Raw genomic sequence first — 18,484 nt, 5'->3', positions numbered from 1 at the left:
AAAACTTCTTTAGCGGCGCTGGGCACTTTTTGAGGTGGGGAAAAATGATAAACTCGAGACAGCGTAAGGCGATCACGTGACCGTAAGATTTAGATGGCCACTCATTTAGATGGCATTTAAATCAATAAAGAAAAACTCAATGACATTACATGAAAAAGGTTCTAATCTTGTACGGACTGAAATACAAGGATCTCACAGTTACATTCTAACTTTATATCACTCACATATAATTCAATAAAGCTACATGATGAAATCGCTAATAAAAGTGAACTCACTTACTGGTGAATAAAACTCAAAATATCATCATGACCAAATATATTTAGATGCGAGGTCTGCAAGGTAACTTTACAATTTCTATTCGAATTTTAAACAATTAACGCTACAAATTTGAATTTCGAATTTTAAACAAGCTCACTGACCAGCAATTTCGGAACTGAAGTTTTTCAATAGAAAGGAGGATGGGTCAATTATACATAGTGCTGCAGTCATTTTGGACTATTAGTCATTGAGTTTTCACTTCTGTCGGCACTCCCGGAGTGCAACCCGTTGTTTTTTTATTTTATTTATTTATTTATAAGGTTTCCTCGAGGGACTACAAAATGAGGCTCTCAAGCGTCTACGGTAGATGCTCTAAAAACGATTAACCTTCAGCCTTTTGAAAACGTTATTGTATGGCACCTTCTCATTTAGGTACCCAGCTAGTATTTTTCTTTCAACCAAGGAAAAATGTATCTTCCAAGGATTTTAAAGTTTATGCACGCCTCTTGGGATTGAGCAAAATCGATTTCCAGCTTGCTGGGAATTAATTCTTGGAAAAAATCTTGGATCTTTTTGATTGGCGTATTGGTAGGTAATATAAAATTATACCGTAAAACGGGGTGAGTAGGTTTCGCGGGGAGAGGTGGGTTATGAATGGGGAGAGAAGGTTTGAGAGGGGGGTGAGAAGGGATTTTAAGGCTACTGCTAGAAAAATAATGTATTCCAATTTAAAATGGAGCTATAGTAATACGCATAATAAAAAAAATCGATCCAACAATCTTTCAAAATCACCTTTGTATGAAAACCCCTCTCACCCCAAATACGAGGCACTACGGGGTGAGGTGGGTTTTCCTCTTTATGGTCAAAGTTATGAACTGGAACTATCCAAAATAAAATAAAAACTAAAATACAAACGTCCGGAACTTATTATATACACCATTCAGTTTTCATATGTTAAAATAAAATGTTATCGAGGTTTGAATTTAAGTTTGACCCTACTCACCCCATTTTACGGTATATCTTACATTAGTTCTCAAAAATTCAATATTTCGAATCCAAAGCAATCCTTACCCAATATTAGTACTCAGTTATATTCCCCGTAATTTCGTCTAAACATGGTAAATAAATCACGTAAAGTGCTATATTATTGTAGTCTACGTGCCCCATTTACCAAAAACTCAGCCTCGGCGTACAAGAAAAGGTTTTGCATACCTGTGAAGCTTACTTCAATGCCTGTGGGTTATTGTGGCCTGTGAAACCCAACAATCTTGCTTATACAGTGTGTAAGTCCAATACGGGCAATAAATTGTACCCGTAGAATGTGTAGAATGTACCCGTCTAATCATTATTTAAGAAGTCTTTTTAAGTTACACTTAATATTATGACCCGGTACTTTTTTTTCACATGTACCGAGCAGCAATGTACTGCAAACATTAAGAATCATAAGATGACATGACATTGTAAGTGCCAACAAGCGTTGACAGTTACTTTAAAAAGCTCGTATCCCGTAACTTGTGTGGTGTATTACATTGCGGGCCGAATTATTTTGTATGGTTAAAATTTTTATTGTATTTCTAAACAAAATCTATCTCAATATACTTCTTAGGTCCTATGCTAACCACCGTTTAAATATACGCCCGTATTGGATTTACACACTGTATAAGCAATAATAAGTCTGAAACGCCCGTCATAAGCCCTTCATTTATCAACTTGATTCTTAGAATTCACAATAAATATAAATATAAATATAGAATATTTATAAAGGCCTAGCCTAGATCCTAGAGATGTAGAAATGACGGGACCTGCGTCCTTTTTTAGGGTTCCGTACCTCAAAAGGAAAAAACGGAACCCTTATAGGATCACTCGTGCGTCTGTCTGTCCGTCCGTCTGTCCGTCTGTCACGGCCTATTTTCTCCGAAACTACTAGATCAATTAAGTTGAAATTTGGCACACATATGTAAGTTTGTGACCCAAAGACGGACATGTAAAATGAATTTTAAATATGGAGGCCAGTTTTGGGGGGTAAATGAGCAAATTAAAAAATAAACTGCACATTTCTAATAGGGTTTCACGGTTTCAGGGTAACACGATATAGGTAGGTACCTATATCGTGTTACATATGAAAAGAAATTTTATAATTTTAAGATAAATAGTTTAGGAGTTATTCAAGAAAATAGGCAAAAAATGACCATTCCCCTCTCTTTATCTCCGAAACTACCGGGGCTAAAATTTAGAAAGCAATGCACAAAATAGTTCTTTACCTATAGGTAGATGACAGGAAATCCTATTAGAAATGTGCAGTCAAGGGTGAGTCGGACTTAATTACTTAGTTTTTGATCCGACCCCTACGGGTTTTTTATAGACATTTCACTCACGTTTCACATAAAATATACATTGTTAAAAATTGTGTAATGTACGGAACCCTTGGAACGCGAGTCCGACTCGCACTTGGCCGGTTTTTTTTTCCTCGGGCAGTGATTTGGTTTTTGTAAAAGTAGCTTCGTGTGTTTCGCTTCAGCTATCGTGATTTATTTCCGCTTGTCCATACAAACCGGGACAAAAATATAACGAATAAAAATACTTAAGTACCTAACTATAACAAAAATTGCAAGACGGATATTGTTTGTCATAATCAGTCATTGACTTTTAGGGTCCATCAGGTACTGGTATAACTGTTGTAACAACTCTTGTTTTTACCATGGTGCAATAAACGATTGATTGATATTACGGATATGGCCCGAGTGCGTTTAAAAGTCATTATAAAATCATAAATACTTTTCAAAAATCGCAAATTTCCGACTTTCTCGTGTTTGAACAGGTATTTATTCGACGTTGGGATACACAATTTTAAAAAGTCAATCACAACTAAGTAATATAAAATATTTTGTCATTTAGGCCAGATGCTTCCTATAATGAAGCAGTATGTATTATTGTAGCATTATTTAAGATAACGAATCACCATAGACATCATTGAGTGTGAGTCTATGGTGATATATATTCGTTAAACTGTTGTAAAGTTAATAAACTAATATAAACACAATTTGTAGGGCTACCGGCCTACGAACCGCTCACTTAAGCCGAACTGGCCGAAATAGTGACGGACACCGTCGCACTAATCTCGGCAAAAAAGTGCCATATACGCTCCCCAAAAATGGCCGCTTGCGCAAGCTAAATGAATACGATACGGAGCTGACCTATAAAAATCCTAACTAAATGAAGTTTCAAAGTTGTTTTTGAAGATTTACTTTCCGAATCCAAATCGGATTTTAAAACCCTTTTATTGTTAAGGAAAATGCTGTGCCTTTGTAATCGAAATTATGAAAATATTAGGGGCAGGAATTCAAAGCTTAGAAATAAATGAAAAGTGGGAAATTTTACTATCTAGGGCGAGACTCGAACTCGCAAATCTAGATCACTAGCCCATCGCTCTGCCAACTGAGCTACCGAGATTTCACTTGATGACAGCGAATATTTCTACAAAATCACTCATATGCGCCTACAGATGTGCAAGTTGCGGAAAGTTTCCATAAAATTCTATAAATTCTCGGAAATTTTATGAAACTTTCACTAGGAAATATGGGGAATATAAATTTAAAATTGGAAAGTTTCAATTCTCATACAAAAATGTAAGAAATTTTCCGAATTTTTCTTTCGTTAAATTTCCGAAACATTTCGCTATTTTGGAAAGTTTCCTTAGGCACATCAGTAGCCTAGCGACATCTACCGTAAGAGCATTACATTTCTTGATTGTTTCTTTAGATAGCGAATTTTTCCACTTTTCATTAATATCTAAGCTTTATTGACCGAAGCGTAGCGAAGGTCTACGTTTTGACTCGGCCATTTTGCTTTTGTATGTCCGGATGTTCTCCTCTACAGGTCGCAATTCTTAACCGATTTTCGTGAAATTTTGTGACCGAATTCTATGACTAAATAAAAATTTTTTGTCGATCCGGTTTTTGAAAATTTTTCAAAATGGCGGAGTTGTGATAGCTCCCGCCTAAACAAATAGTCGTATCGGTATCATAAGAGTTTTTTCTTTTTGAGATATGTTTATAGATTAAATGGCCAAAAATTCAGAAAATTTGTATCGTTGGTTTTGGCGGTATTTAGATATTTAGTTTATACTTGAGAATGAGTAGCTAAATTTCGTCAGCTTTAGTAAGAACTATAATGGCGTATTTTGCAAACGTTCCCTTTTTTTAGGGTTCCGTACCCAAAGGGTAAAAACGGGACCCTATTACTAAGACTCCTCTGTCCGTCCGTCCGTCCGTCCGTCCGTCTGTCACCAGGCTGTATCTCACGAACCGTGATAGCAGTTGTAATTTTCACAGATGATGTATTTCTGTTGCCGCTATAACCACAAATACTAAAAACAGAATAAAATAAAGATTTAAGTGGGGCTCCCATACGACAAGCGTGATTTTTGACCGAAGTTAAGCAACGTCGGGCGGGGTCAGTACTTGGATGGGTGACCGTTTTTTTTGCTTGTTTTGCTCTAATTTTTGTTGATGGTGCGGAACCCTCCGTGTCATGGGTTCAACACGGGAGTATTATTTCTAACGATTATTAAATTTTACTTCTTGTTTCTTAAAGTATTTTTAAACCCAAATGGCATTCCAATAACTGAATCCTAGATACCTTTAAGCAGAGAACTTGTTATGTAAGCAACGACTTACACCTGGACAACTGCACCAATACATTTTCTGATCGAAACGACTATGCAAAAATGTATTCCGGCATCCCACCAACTATCCAACCCAGAAACTTGAAAAATGAGTCTTGTCCCAACGTAAAAACAGCTACGCTGACTGCACTTTTAAAGTTGTAGTTTGGACAAATAAAATTCTGTACTTGGGCCGAACTTAAATGCAATTCTGAACGTTGCCGCGTTCGATTCCCGGTTATGTGTATGATATATACGAAATGGTATCTCGGAAATCGCTGGTACAAATCTGGTATTTCAATAACAACGGAAATGGCTTAGTGATTTAGTTTGGCTCGGCTTTGGAATAGTCGCCTCGTGAAAAGGTACAATAGGAATGAGATTTCTTGAAAGTCAAATGGAACAAATAATGGAAAAGTGTCACGAATCGTCAAATTGTTGAATACTGTAGATTTTAATAAAATTGGTTGTTATGTACGATTTGTTTTAGAGCGGTATTAGGCACTTTTAGTTTTAGGGTACTTCCCATAAAATAGTTATTTTCGATACAAGTGAGAAAAAGAGGAAATTCGAAACGAGTGGTGATAAATTAAAACACGAACATTAAAACATTTTACAGTACATATGGGGCTACTTTTCCGCACTAGTACGTAAAATAGCACTTTTCGTGCGTATGTGGAAACTTTAAAGTGCCATATGTACTGTAAAACGTTGTTAGATACACGTGCGAACAGGTAATTAGCAATTCGTGTCGATTTAAAACATTCCCTTCGGTCGTGTTTTAATTTATCCCCACTCGTTTCCAATTTCCTCTTTTTCGCACTTGTATCGAAAATAACTATTTTCTGTTTTTTTTTCTTTGGACCCAATAGTGTCCCGGTGTCATTGGAGCAAAACGAAAGGGTCTCCAAAACCCATTTTGATATTTCATCGCAAAAGTTTGACAACTAATTATAACATAGCACGATGGGGATCGCAAAAATAGAGTGAGATAAGTAACTTCAAATTATCATCAAATTTAATTGTTGTAACAAAAGTGTAAATTAATCAATCTACAACAATAATAAAGTGCTCAATGTTAGGTAAAAGTTGCAGTTGTAATCAAATGATTTAGTTCTACCTACGAATTCTAACTCCGAAAAAATTAGTAGTACTTACGTCAATAATGTAGATAAGTACATATTTAAAGATATTCTGCCCGAACCCCAAAAATCGCCCTCTTTGAGAATGACCCTTATCTATCTATTTAATACCGTAAACTAGCGTAACTATAGTCCTAAAGTACAACTATGATCCAGTTGAAGTGAAATCTTCTTTAGCGGCGCTGTGCACTTTTTGAGGTGGGGAAAAAATGTTAAACTCGAGACAGCGTAAGACGATCACGTGACCGTAAGATTTAGATGGCCACTCATTTAGATGGCATTTAAATCAATAAAGAAAAACTCAATGACATTACATGAAAAACTGTTACATGTAATGTCATTGAGTTTTTCTTTATTGATTTAAATGCCATCTAGTGAGTTTCGCTCTAACTGATATTAATATAACTCGTGTACTAACAGTAATGTGCTTAGGGGTTTCAAGTACTTAACGCTAGCGCTAGATGGGGTTAACCTCAATTTATACATAGTGCATTTTGCACTAGTCATTGAGTTTTCACTTCTGCCGGCACTCCCTGAGTGCAACCCGTTGTTTGTACTCGTTACATTTATTTTGGAGCTTCGATACCTACATAATATTAATTATTATATTGTACCTACTTTTATACTACAGCCGTTTATTTATTAACTAATATTAAAACTAAACTATATAAAACTTATAAAATTATAGGTACTAACATTAAAATAAAAGTGCTTAAAAATTAAACAACAGAAAAAAAATACGCACCTATGAAAGGTCCCCCAAGTCTGTGCCCTGCGTAAGGGTGCCCATGAGGCTGGCTACATTACCCCACTGGATGGCTATGCCTATTCTTTGACCTAGGAATGAGCCAGCCCTAGGGTCAACCGAGGTCTCACGAAGTTTTTTAGAACGCTATAATATACTCAACATAATTTAATAATAATTGTACATATTTTAATGAAACTTGAATTTGAACCATAGTTGCAAGTTGTGGACTAAAATTACCTGATTTTACGGTACGTCGCGCTTATCAGGCCGTATCCAAACCGGCTCACGTCTAGACGCCACAAAAACACAATACTACAAACAACGTGTGTAACCAGCTGTGTGTGTGCGTCAACCAGTCGGTACACACGAGCCACACAATAACAACAACAACAAGAAGGTACGAAACGATAACAAATCCTACGCGACTATCCAATACAGAGGGGCTACCGCGAAAATCGAATTTAGCAAAATTTTTCACTTTTACTCCAATGAAGGCGTAATTAGAGTAACAGAGAAAAATGCACGCAATTTGCGAAATTCGGTTTTTGCAAGTGCGCAGGTGGTTAGCAGCTGACAGCTGCCAGCTGTATAAAACAATAAGAGGAAAGTACGCACGTCATCGTTCATACAAAAAGTGAAAACGTTTTTCCACTTCTAAATATTTTCCACCATGATTTTTAGGGTTCTGTACCCAAAGGGTAAACGGGATCCTATTACTAAGACTCCACTGCCCTGTCTGTCTCTCCGTCTGTCTGTCTGTCACCAGGCTGTATCTCATGAACCGTGATAGCTAAACAGTTTAAATTTTCACAGATGATGTATTTCTGTTGCCGCTATAACAACAAATAGGTACTAAAAAGTACGGAATCCTCGGTGCGCGAGTCCGACTTGCACTTGTCCGGTTTTTTAGTACCTATGTTATTGACACAATGAAAAACCAGTTTACTTACATACTTGTAGATTTTCCTTTTCTCAAAATTTGCAATACAAAAAAAAGCGAAACCTATAATATGCTAAAGCGATCGACATCAAAATCAAAGTGATCTGTTAGGATTTAATTAGTGGAAACCGTTTTCTCCCGAAAAGGAGCTTCATATTTAATTACACAAACGGGTCTACGGCGATATATAGCTGGTCAACCAAATCTTGTCACTAAAAAAGGCGCGAAATTCAAATTTTCTATGGGACGATATCCCTTCGCGCCTACATTTTTCAAATTTGCCGCCTTTTTCTACTGTCATTTTTTTTCATTGTTCATATAAAAAGCAAAGCAAGGAGCTTCATATAAAAAGTAGGTACCGTTATTTCGTTAGGATCGCAAAGCTATAGTTGGTCAAACCAATTTGTCAGTAAATAGGAACAAAAAAACCTCTCTTCTATGTTTGTTTATGTGTGTTCTTCTCTCTGTCTATGTTTGAAATGAGACAGTCCTTTGACAAACTATATTCTTCCCTCTTAAATTATTATTACTATAGAGAAGCCATACTAAACAATGAAATTATCGCAATCGCAACCTGTACCACGTGACCAAAACGTCGTAAGCGACATAAATTCATGGCGCTTACGCGTTTAGGTCGCGAGATTCACGCTCCGCTTCTATGGTTTAATTGTTGTCAAAACGACAGCAACTCTTGGCGGAAAATACTGGTTTTCTGTACCGGTTCTATAGGTTAGTACTGTAAAATGGGGTGAGTAGGGTTCGCGGGGAGAATTGGGTTATGAATGGGGAGAGAAGGGATAAATGGGGGGTGAAATGGGATTTTAACGCGACTGCTACAAAAATAATGTATTCCAATTTAAAATGGAGCTATAGTAGGTAACCCGCCGAACCTCGTTCGCCGGTCGCGGTTTTATCGACTAAATAACTAGTGTTCGTCCAGAACACTTATTCTATAATAAGTGTTAAATGGTGTCTATACGCCATTCAGTTTGCATATGTAAAAATAAAATGTTATCGAGATTTGAATGTCAGTTTTGCCCCTACTCACCCCATTTTACGGTAATAATAGTTCAATGGTTTACAAACGTTACAGACTTAAGTACAGATAAAGATCCGATGTTTGCGGATAACGCTTTACACGCATATAAGATTAAATGTTACTCTCTATGCATCGCGTTTGTACCAAAAATATATATTTAAAGTCGATAACCGATTATTAAAACCCTGAGGGCGTCAACACAGACTGCATTTTTGCAATATGATATAATATTCTTTATTACCTACGGGTAATCTGTTGTCCGTTAAATATATACTTGCTCAACCAAATCTTGTCAGTAAAAAAAGGCGCGAAATTCAAATTTTCTATGGGACGATATCACTTCGCGCCTATATTTTTCAAATTTGCCGCTATATATACAATATCACACAAATAAATTAAAATCATTATTTATCATAATTTAATAAAAAAATAAATTATGCTACAGCCACATGCATACAGTTCTATTCCTCTTTTCATAGATAGAACTAGACCTAGGATAAAAAACTGTTATTGAAATAACTACATGTTTTGTTTAATTTAGGTACATTAAATAAGGTGTTTGGTAGTAGTGAAAGGTGGTCATTGTATTTTATATTTGAAGAATCCACGGAAAGAACATGTCTAGTCACATTTTTCGGAAAATGAGATTTTTATCTCAAAATGAAGAGCTTTTAATGAACTATTAGTTATATCTTTTGCTACCACTGTATAATAAATGTAACACAACTTTATTTTTAGTTAAATAATACCTGGTCACGGAATTACCATACGTTTTGACATTGTTCCAAATTTTAAAACCGCGATTACTCAAAATGACACTAGTGTGACTAGACATGTTCTTTCCGTGGACCCTTCATTTGTTAAAATTAACTATTATCAATGCCGTCGTACTGATTTAAATATTTCCGCATTGGAACAAATATATCGTGTTTCCAGTAGCGACTGTAGCACATATCTAAATGATTCCACTGTGGATTTTTCACAACATAGAATTCTAACACTTTTGGCAGTTGTTTAACAGCCCAATCTACGTCTTTCGTATCAACAGCGTGGTCTCCATCACCATGAAATATTACAGCCGGTGATTTCGACGCTCCAATATTGTATTTCGGCGGTGTACTAGTTCCATAAAGCTGCAAATTCTTCAGGCGTCCAAAATCGAACTTGCTGAATTTGAGACTATGAATAGATTGTCCGTACCAGGCTAAGTTCTGAATAGAAGACCCGGCCGGAGCGTGCTGGACTAATCTTGTTTGAATTTCAGGCGTAACAGAGCCTGGATGAGGTGAATCCACTAAAGTTATGCCCAAACCACAAACAATTGCTGACAGTAACTCAATAGAGCACAACGTATTCAGTGCTCCTTGGATAGGAAAACCTTGAGATAAGATTTCCCAGATTCCTACTGCTTCTAGGCGGACTCTTAAGGAATTTACAATGTTTACTGCTACTCTTATCGTTTGTGAACGGGTGTTATATTGTCTCGAACCCGGCGCTAACCCGAGGAAAAGTTTAATTTTTTTGGCATATTCAGGTCTCTCGGAGTTCATGACAAAATAAGTCAGGCCTCCTTGAGAATAACCTACATAAATCAACTGTTCCATTGCTGTTGCTTTAAGTACATAGTCGACCATAGCCGGAATGTCATATTTCCCTATTTCGTCGACTGAGAACTGCCAAAATTTCAAGTCTTTATCCGGATTCAATGTCATGTGCCTCCGGGAGTGGTAGTTGCCGCGAACGTTGCCAAACCACGAGTCGTAGCACTCTTGAGCAAACACGTATCCGGGCGCTTCTGGTCCCGCGTCTAAAAAGGCCTCGGCCCCTTGGAGGAGACCATGCATTACCAGTATTGGTACTTTTTTCGTGCAATTGTTTCTAGGAGGTATTCTAAACATTTTCAGTATGTACCCATCTTCGGTTACTACTTCGTGTGCTTCGGCAATGTATCCATTTTCAGCTGCAAGTTCGATGAAATCCTTTAATTGGGCAAGAGATTTCTGTAGCGGTCGTGATGTTAGGTTTGCTATCGCGCTGACGACATTTAGGCCTGCTAAAGCCTCTGATATGAACATCAAGAGCACTAACACTAACCCGCTAAGTATGCCCCGGTTCATATTTGCTACTGATGACGAATCTTGAAATAAAGGGCTTATATAATTTCTTTATGATAACATATTATTATGTATACAAGTGGTACTTGAAAAGAAATGTAATTCTGATATTAAAATAGTAATAAATTAAATTCGTATTTGTATAATAACATTCCGAACATTACTCTAGTGGCTTTATGAGCTGTGTACTTCGCAAACTCCCATAGCTATAGGTACATGATTTTTGGATGAATTATCGATGCTGATGAGGGTTTAGCAATGTGCCAAAGAGAATTTTCAAAAATTGCAAAATTCCCATGTAATTTTCTCGGTATTTTTCTGCACTATTTCAAACATTCTTACATTTACGAGGGGTGTTCAAAATATTCTCGGTATGAGAATGAAAACAAACAAGTACGAAAAGTTTGATATTTTTATTTTTCAATATACTCCCCCCCTATGTTCATACACTTAAAATATCGATCAATTATTTTTTTTAATCCTGCATAAAAATATTTTTTATCTTTGGTGTAAAAATGCTCCTCCACTGCCGCCTTCAATGCTTCATCATCGGAAAATTTATTTCCACGCAGATCCTTTTTAAGATTGGGGAACAAAAAGAAGTCGCTGGGGGCTAAGTCCGGACTATACGGTGGGTGAGTAACAGTTTTAAACCCACATTCAACAATAGCTGCCTTGGCAATATGAGCAGTATGGACGGGGCGTTGTCATGCAGAAGCATAACACCTTTGGTTAACTTTCCTCCCCTCTTTTCTTTGATTGCATCCTTTAATTGACGTAGAATGTTAGCGTAGTACTGTCCTGTGATATTTACACCTTTTTCTTTATAATCGATCAGTAATACTCCTTCACAATCCCAAAATATCGTGGCCATGACCTTGCCAGCTGAAGGGATGACCTTGAACTTCTTGGGATGAGCTGAACCCTTAATGTGCCACTGCATGGACTCTTGTTTACTCTCTGGGTCATAATGATGAACCCAGGTTTCATCTCCAGTAACTATTCTTTGCAGCACCTCATCAGGATTTTCACCGCACAGGTCAATAAAATCGGAACAACAAGCTACACGCATGTCTTTTTGAAGCCGAGTCAGCATTCGCGGAACCCATCTTGCACTTACTTTTGACATATTAAGATGGTCATGGATAATATCATGTACGGTACCAATAGAGAGATTGGTTACTTGTGCTATAGATTTTACCTTCACTCGACCATCTTCCAATATAAGTTTTTCCACTTTATCAATATTTTCTTGTGAAGTAGCTACTACAGGCCGGCCAGGTCTAGGGTCGTCTTCAACACTCTCCCTTCCACGTTTAAACTCGCTTGACCACTTTTAAATGGTAGATAAAGAAGGAGCAGACTCACGGTAAACACAATCCATTTCCTCTTTTATGGTTTTTTGATTTTTACCCTGTTTTGTCAAGAATTTTATCACGCATCGATGTTCTAATTTAGTTAACATTGTCAATTCCCACATGATGTTCATGTTTGTTCAGCAATTGCAGAAAAACAAAAGAACATCTCGGTTCGAATTATACTTTTTTTTAATGTCAATGAATAAACCTTAGCGGCCAGTAACGAAAGAAATTTTAGAAGAGGTTGTAAGATATCAATACCGAGAATATTTTGAACGCCCCTCGTAGTTTTCTTACGACTTGTTTTGTATTTTGTTGTCTATGTCATGCATTTGAAAAAGACGACAATGAGTGACCTAAATCCATACTAATCCATACTATATTAATATTATAAATGCGAAAGTGTGTCTGTCTGTCTGTCTGTTACCTCTTCACGCTTAAACCGCTGAACCGATTTAGTTGAAATTTGGTATGAAGATAGTTTGAGTCCCGGGAAAGGACATAGGATACTTTTTATCTCAGAACTCACCTCTTAAGGGGGTGAAAAGGGGGGTGGAAATTTGTATGGGAAATCAATAACCGCTGAAGCGATTTAGTTGAAATTTGGTATGGAGATAGTTTGAGTCCCGGGAAAGGACATAGGGTAATTTATATCCCAAAAATCTCCCTTTAAGGCGGTGGAAGTTTATATAGGGAATCGTTATAAAGCAGATTGGGTAAAAATAAGCTACGCAAATTACTAACTCCACACAGACGAAGTCGCGGGCAAAAGCTAGTAGTAAGACAATTTGAGTAATAATCTGAACGGGAATTTTCCCATGAAATTTCCAGTAATTCCCGAAAAGAGATTTTATTTGCTCTTTACGTTCTGCATCTTGAACATTCCTACGTGACCCTTTACTTGCAAGTGTGATAAAATTCTAGTTTAATATTACATCAGTAGGCGTATTTTTAATTATTTAAATTTTAAGGTAAATTATTATAAAGAATAATTAAGGATTGTAAACTGGAGCTGCATTACTTGCGGCGTCTTTGTTTCCGTTACAGTTACAGTATATGTCAAGTTTCTTGATGAAATTAGCGGCGGAATACCTAAACGTCAGACAGTAATGCGGTGCGGCGGCAAATGTCACTCATTTTTATCAATAAGTAATCCAGATTTTTCTTTCATTCTTGTTTAAAAAAAAAAGAAAATCCACATTTAAAACTGATTTTCTTTGGAATTAACTCCCTAAACCAACCGTTATTTGATTACCTTCTTCTGCCTTGATTGTTAGCACTTACAAATGGACTTCAGTATCAACAATATTGTTATCATGAATCCCTGAAAAGCGGAAACAGCTATTATCTGAACGAGGTTGAATACCTGATCAACCCATGTTGAAATTAGGCGTTTCGGAATCTATAAACGTTTATATAGATGGCTATATAAACGTTTTCTAGTACAACATGACAGGCCAGTAATACGTTATTTACGTCCTGAGAGCACAAAAAACACAATAAATAATAGATTCCGAAACGCCTCCTTTAATAACAATACGCCCTATTGTGGAGCAACAATCAGTACTAGGGCCACAATAGCAGCAACACCTCAGGAAATCAAGGCGCGTTCTTATTTTTATGAGCCTAGTGTTGTTTTTGCAATGGTAAGGAGTTTAGGGGACGTAAATCGGTGGCTTCGTACGTGTCTGCCCAAAGGTAGCCTTGTGGGTGGTGCAATGCGGGTCGACATTAATACTTTGTGTCGGGACATACAGACGGATAGACCTGAAATAGGCAGTCTGCCTGTGTCGCGAGGTTTACAGCTCACTGATCCACCAGTATGATTCTTACTTTATATTATACTAGCGACCCGCCCCGGCTTCGCACGGGTTAACAAATTATACATAAATCTTTCTCTTGAATCACTCTATCTATTAAAAAAATCCGTTGCGTAGTTTTAAAGATCTACGCATACATACAGACAGACAGACAGGGAAGTGACTTTATTTTATACTATGTAATGATAATGATGACTAGCAGATACGCTCACTTAATGATTGTTGTAATCATTTTGTTGTTTACAAATTAGATGTGTCTACTTATTTAAGTAAATAGGTGCTGCGGAATGGAGTATCGAGTCAAACCAATCTGGTTTAACGATGCTTTTATGTCTAATTTTATATAATCGTGATTTATCTAAATAAAAATAAATAAAATTAAATAAACAACTACACCGTTATCTTACACTAGCTTTTACCCGCGACTTCATCTGCGAGGAGTTAGTAATTTGGGTAGCTTATTTTTTATCCAATGTGCTTTTTTATCGATTCCCTATACAAACTTCCACCCCCCTTTTCACCCCCTTAATGGATGATTTCTGGGATAAAAAAATCTCAACTAAATCGGTTCGGCGGTTTTAGCGTGAAGAAGTAACAGACAGACAGACAGACACACTTTCGCATTTATAATATTAGTATGGATTTAACTGCACCGTGTGTCACAAGCTTTAAAGCCTACTAAAAACAATTAGAAACTAGTCGTGTTTTATGGCGTCCCTTTCGGTTTCTACGCTAGTTTCATGAATGTCAGTCTGCCCGTTCATCATGCGTCATACGGGCTTTGGCTAGGGTCATATAATGTTAGAGTGTGGCAGTGGCGGTGCGTCAAACATATCCATAGGCAAGCCGGGGCTAATTTTGCTTACATATTTCCTTTACAACTCTGCTCAAACATCCAAAAACAGGCAAGCCGGTGGGAATCGGCTTTTATGGACGCGCCGCCACTGGAGTGTGGTCTCGTGACGATACTCTTATCATCCACTGAAGTTCTTTAGACAATCATCTACTAAGTACCTACTCAATTATTTAGTTACCATGGCCAAATTTGGTACCTATACTTTTCTTTGGTTCCGCTTAATGGTATAATAGCAATAGTTTAAACTTTACTGTTGACCATGACTCACGCTAGACCGGGCCGTGCCCGGACCTAGGCGTCCGACATGTCATTTTCTATGACGGCTAATCGGTGATCACGTGGTGCTTCCATAGAAAACTAAGCGCCGGAAGCTCCGGCCCGGCCCTGCCCCGGTCTAGCGTGATTCATCTTTTAACCGCATTTAAATACATTTTAAAATTATATTCGACGTTTCGAGGACAGCATTGTCCCCGTGGTCTCGAAGAAAGACAGAGGGCCTACCGCGAACCACGTTCGACGTATTGCCTCTCTGTCGCTCTTGTAAATTCGCACGTAAGTGTGACAGGGAGGCAACTCGTCGAACGTGGTTCGCGGTAGGCCCTCTGGCTTTATTTAGCAACTAAGTTGACATAATTATGAACTATACCCGTACTTGGTCTTGTTTAAAACTTATACGCAATTAAGTCCCATTTTCAAGTAGGTATAATAATGGTTCTATGACAATGCATAATTTCCAATGCAATGGTACAGTCCAATCAGAAACTGGAAAGTAGCTCTCTGGTTAGAGGTCTGTGCCTACGGCGGGACTGTAATACTTAAGGTGACGGTAGCGGTGGGTAAATTTTCAGATTCTGTCAATTTACCCCATTTCACACACAAGCGCACTTCACGCACACTACCTCACTTTACTGGGATAGGTCATTGACCCATCAAGTTTTTTTTAAGATAGCGTTTTGAGTTTAGTGTTAACCACTGACCTCCTTTTAGGAACAGAAACTGTAAAAGGGTTCCATTGAAAGAAGAAAGAGAAACAATACATTTAATCTTGTTTTCCTTGTCTGTTCATGTCACACGTGACTAGGGCTTCCAAATACCGGACTTCTCACAATACCGGTATTAATACCGAAAGTGTCTTCATCAATACCGGGATCCCGGGATCCCGGTATTGGATATGAATCGCTTAAAAATATATAGTTTTATTAAAAAGGGGAATTAGAAAGGCTCACTGAATACCAGAATGTCCTAAAAGCCATTACAACAATAAACAATCAATGCCGCCATCTGCAATAATTTTATTTCACACTCCAGGTTGGCAATAATTTTATCCAATTTGTTGACTTCACCTCACCAGTCACATTTGTAGTTCAACTTAACCAACCAGACAACATTTTTTTCAAATTTCCGTCAAAAATAATTTGCCATTATTACAGTTATCCTTGCTCTTTCGTTTTATTTTTTGATAAAATTATAAGAACTAATTATGTTAATGTTAATGTCACTATCATCATATTCATCACTCACATAACATCAGGATTCATCCACCACCAACCACCAAATATTTATCTGACGCATTAGGCAACGATCTTGTTTGAATAATAAAATGCGGGCTAGAGACCAGTTAGAGTTAGACCAAGTAAAGTCTGCAACGATTTTGATAGCATACGCAGTACGCAGTGCAAGTGTTATTTGTACGTCATAATTTCATAGAAGTTTGACGTTTAATATAACACTTGCACTGTGCGTGCTATCAAAATCGTTGCAGACTTTTCTTGGTCAACTCTAGATGCGTCTGACGTTTAGTAAGCTTTTTGATACAGCCGAATATAATGTTTATACTGAGAATTTCCCTCATTTTTTAAATACCGGGATTCCGGTATTGCCTTTAAAAATACCGGTATTGAAAAATGCGTTTAATAAGACGGGATCCCGGGATCCCGAAATACCGGGATCCCGGTATTGGAAGCTCTACACGTGACGTACCTATTTAAATTCGAATCATTCATTTGATTGTTAACAATTTTCTACATTATGACTTTGTCGAGATACGCGTTTTGTAAAGTTAAACTGAATAAAACCAGATCCAGATGTCATTAAGTCATATGTAAAATTTTATTTACTACTCTATACGACTTTTCATGAGGCGCAAAATCAATTCAATGAGAATTTAAATAAATAAAGTTCCGGCAGGGTACAAAATTTCATTAAGGCGGACAAAATAAAATTTGAAAATATATGGTAACACTTTACCGATTTACTTTTATGTGGTATATTCGCCTTTTGTTTCGCTATTAAATTAATAAAATGAAAAAAAAAATTATTATACCGGTATTCCACCGGTAAGATTTCAGTGCTGAACCGATTATCTTCGATCGTTGCCTTGATAATGTAGGTGTTGATAGTTAGGTACTTACGGCGGTAGGAGCGGCAATGAACCCCGTGCAGAGTAGAACGTGAGGTGCGTTGGGATAAGTGCATATAATATATCTACTTATAATTCTTTGGCTGGTTGGTAACCCTATATATTTTATTCTTTATTCTTTATTATATTGCAGTCATGTTCATGTTACATTAGGTGTTACGATTTGAGAATGGTAGGTACATGACACCCTGTAAGGGCACTCAATATTTCTTAAGTCTAGGTAAGTATATGCATGCATCTTATATCAATAGCAATAAAATCTATTCATAATTTTGTACTTTATCGACCTTTATGTAGTATTCAATGTCACTCCTTTTATGAGAATAGTAAGAAATTATGAATTATCATGCTAATTAATATTAAATATAGATGTCCAGGTTAATATATAAATAGATTCAAACAATAAGCAATATGGTCACATTAATTAGTTATTATGTCGTTTTTAGAGTGCATAAATGTCGATAAATGTTTACAATAATATTTTAATAGAACTTAATTAGTTTAATATGGGTAAGTACATAGCATAGCATTATTACAATGTTTGGTCATTTAAAAATTCGTCTATTGTATAGTATGATTTTTCTAGAAGAAGCTTTTTAAGCGTATTTTTAAACTTTTTGTCGCACGGTTCCTGTTTTATACTGTTGGGGAGTTTATTTGTAATTATAATACATTGGTACAAGGGCCCCTTTCTGCACATAGTTAATTTGGTATTTGGTATGGCTAGCTGATTTTTAGACCTACTATTAGTTTTACATACTTCTCCTTTGGTTTTAAACAATTCCGAGTGGTTTCTAACAAAAAGTGCAGACTCAAGTATATATATACACGGTAACGTAAGTAATCTATGTTTTACGAAATGCGGACGACTGCTGTTTGGTATACGTGTGTTTGTCATAATACGGACGCACTTCTTTTGCATTATAAACAAATCATTGGCGTCAGTGCTTGGGTACCACAAGACCACACCATATCGGAGCCACGCATACGCATATGCAAAATATGCTGTAAGCGCAGTTTCAAAATTTGTGTTTCTTTTTAAAATACTTAGCGCATAGACAAATCGTGATAGTTTAGTTTTTACATTTTGAATATGGCTTTTCCAGTTAACGCTACTATCTACAGTT

The 18,484-nt window shown here is 36.9% G+C and overlaps 2 protein-coding genes across 2 annotated transcripts in view; one reads left to right on the top strand and one right to left on the bottom strand.

Moving 5' to 3' along the window:
• LOC134654496 (uncharacterized) overlaps nt 1-18,484 on the top strand; it is a 397,768-nt gene that overhangs the window by 83,465 nt on the left and 295,819 nt on the right. The gene's annotated exons all lie outside the window — the stretch shown is intronic.
• Nucleotides 9,657-10,865, bottom strand: LOC134654715 (lipase 3-like). Its single transcript, XM_063510190.1, has one exon. It carries the CDS (start codon nt 10,863-10,865, stop codon nt 9,657-9,659), a length of 1,209 nt encoding a protein of 402 aa, XP_063366260.1.

The sequence above is a fragment of the Cydia amplana genome, chromosome 15 (assembly GCF_948474715.1).
Source record: "Cydia amplana chromosome 15, ilCydAmpl1.1, whole genome shotgun sequence".
In the NCBI taxonomy this organism is placed as follows: Eukaryota; Metazoa; Arthropoda; class Insecta; order Lepidoptera; family Tortricidae; genus Cydia; species Cydia amplana.
This window is presented reverse-complemented; position numbering and strand designations above follow the sequence as displayed.

Bases quoted from the DNA above. Each gene is read 5' to 3' on its own strand.
- LOC134654715 (XM_063510190.1), bottom strand. From the start codon at position 10,865: ATGTTCATATCAGAGGCTTTAGCAGGCCTAAATGTCGTCAGCGCGATA.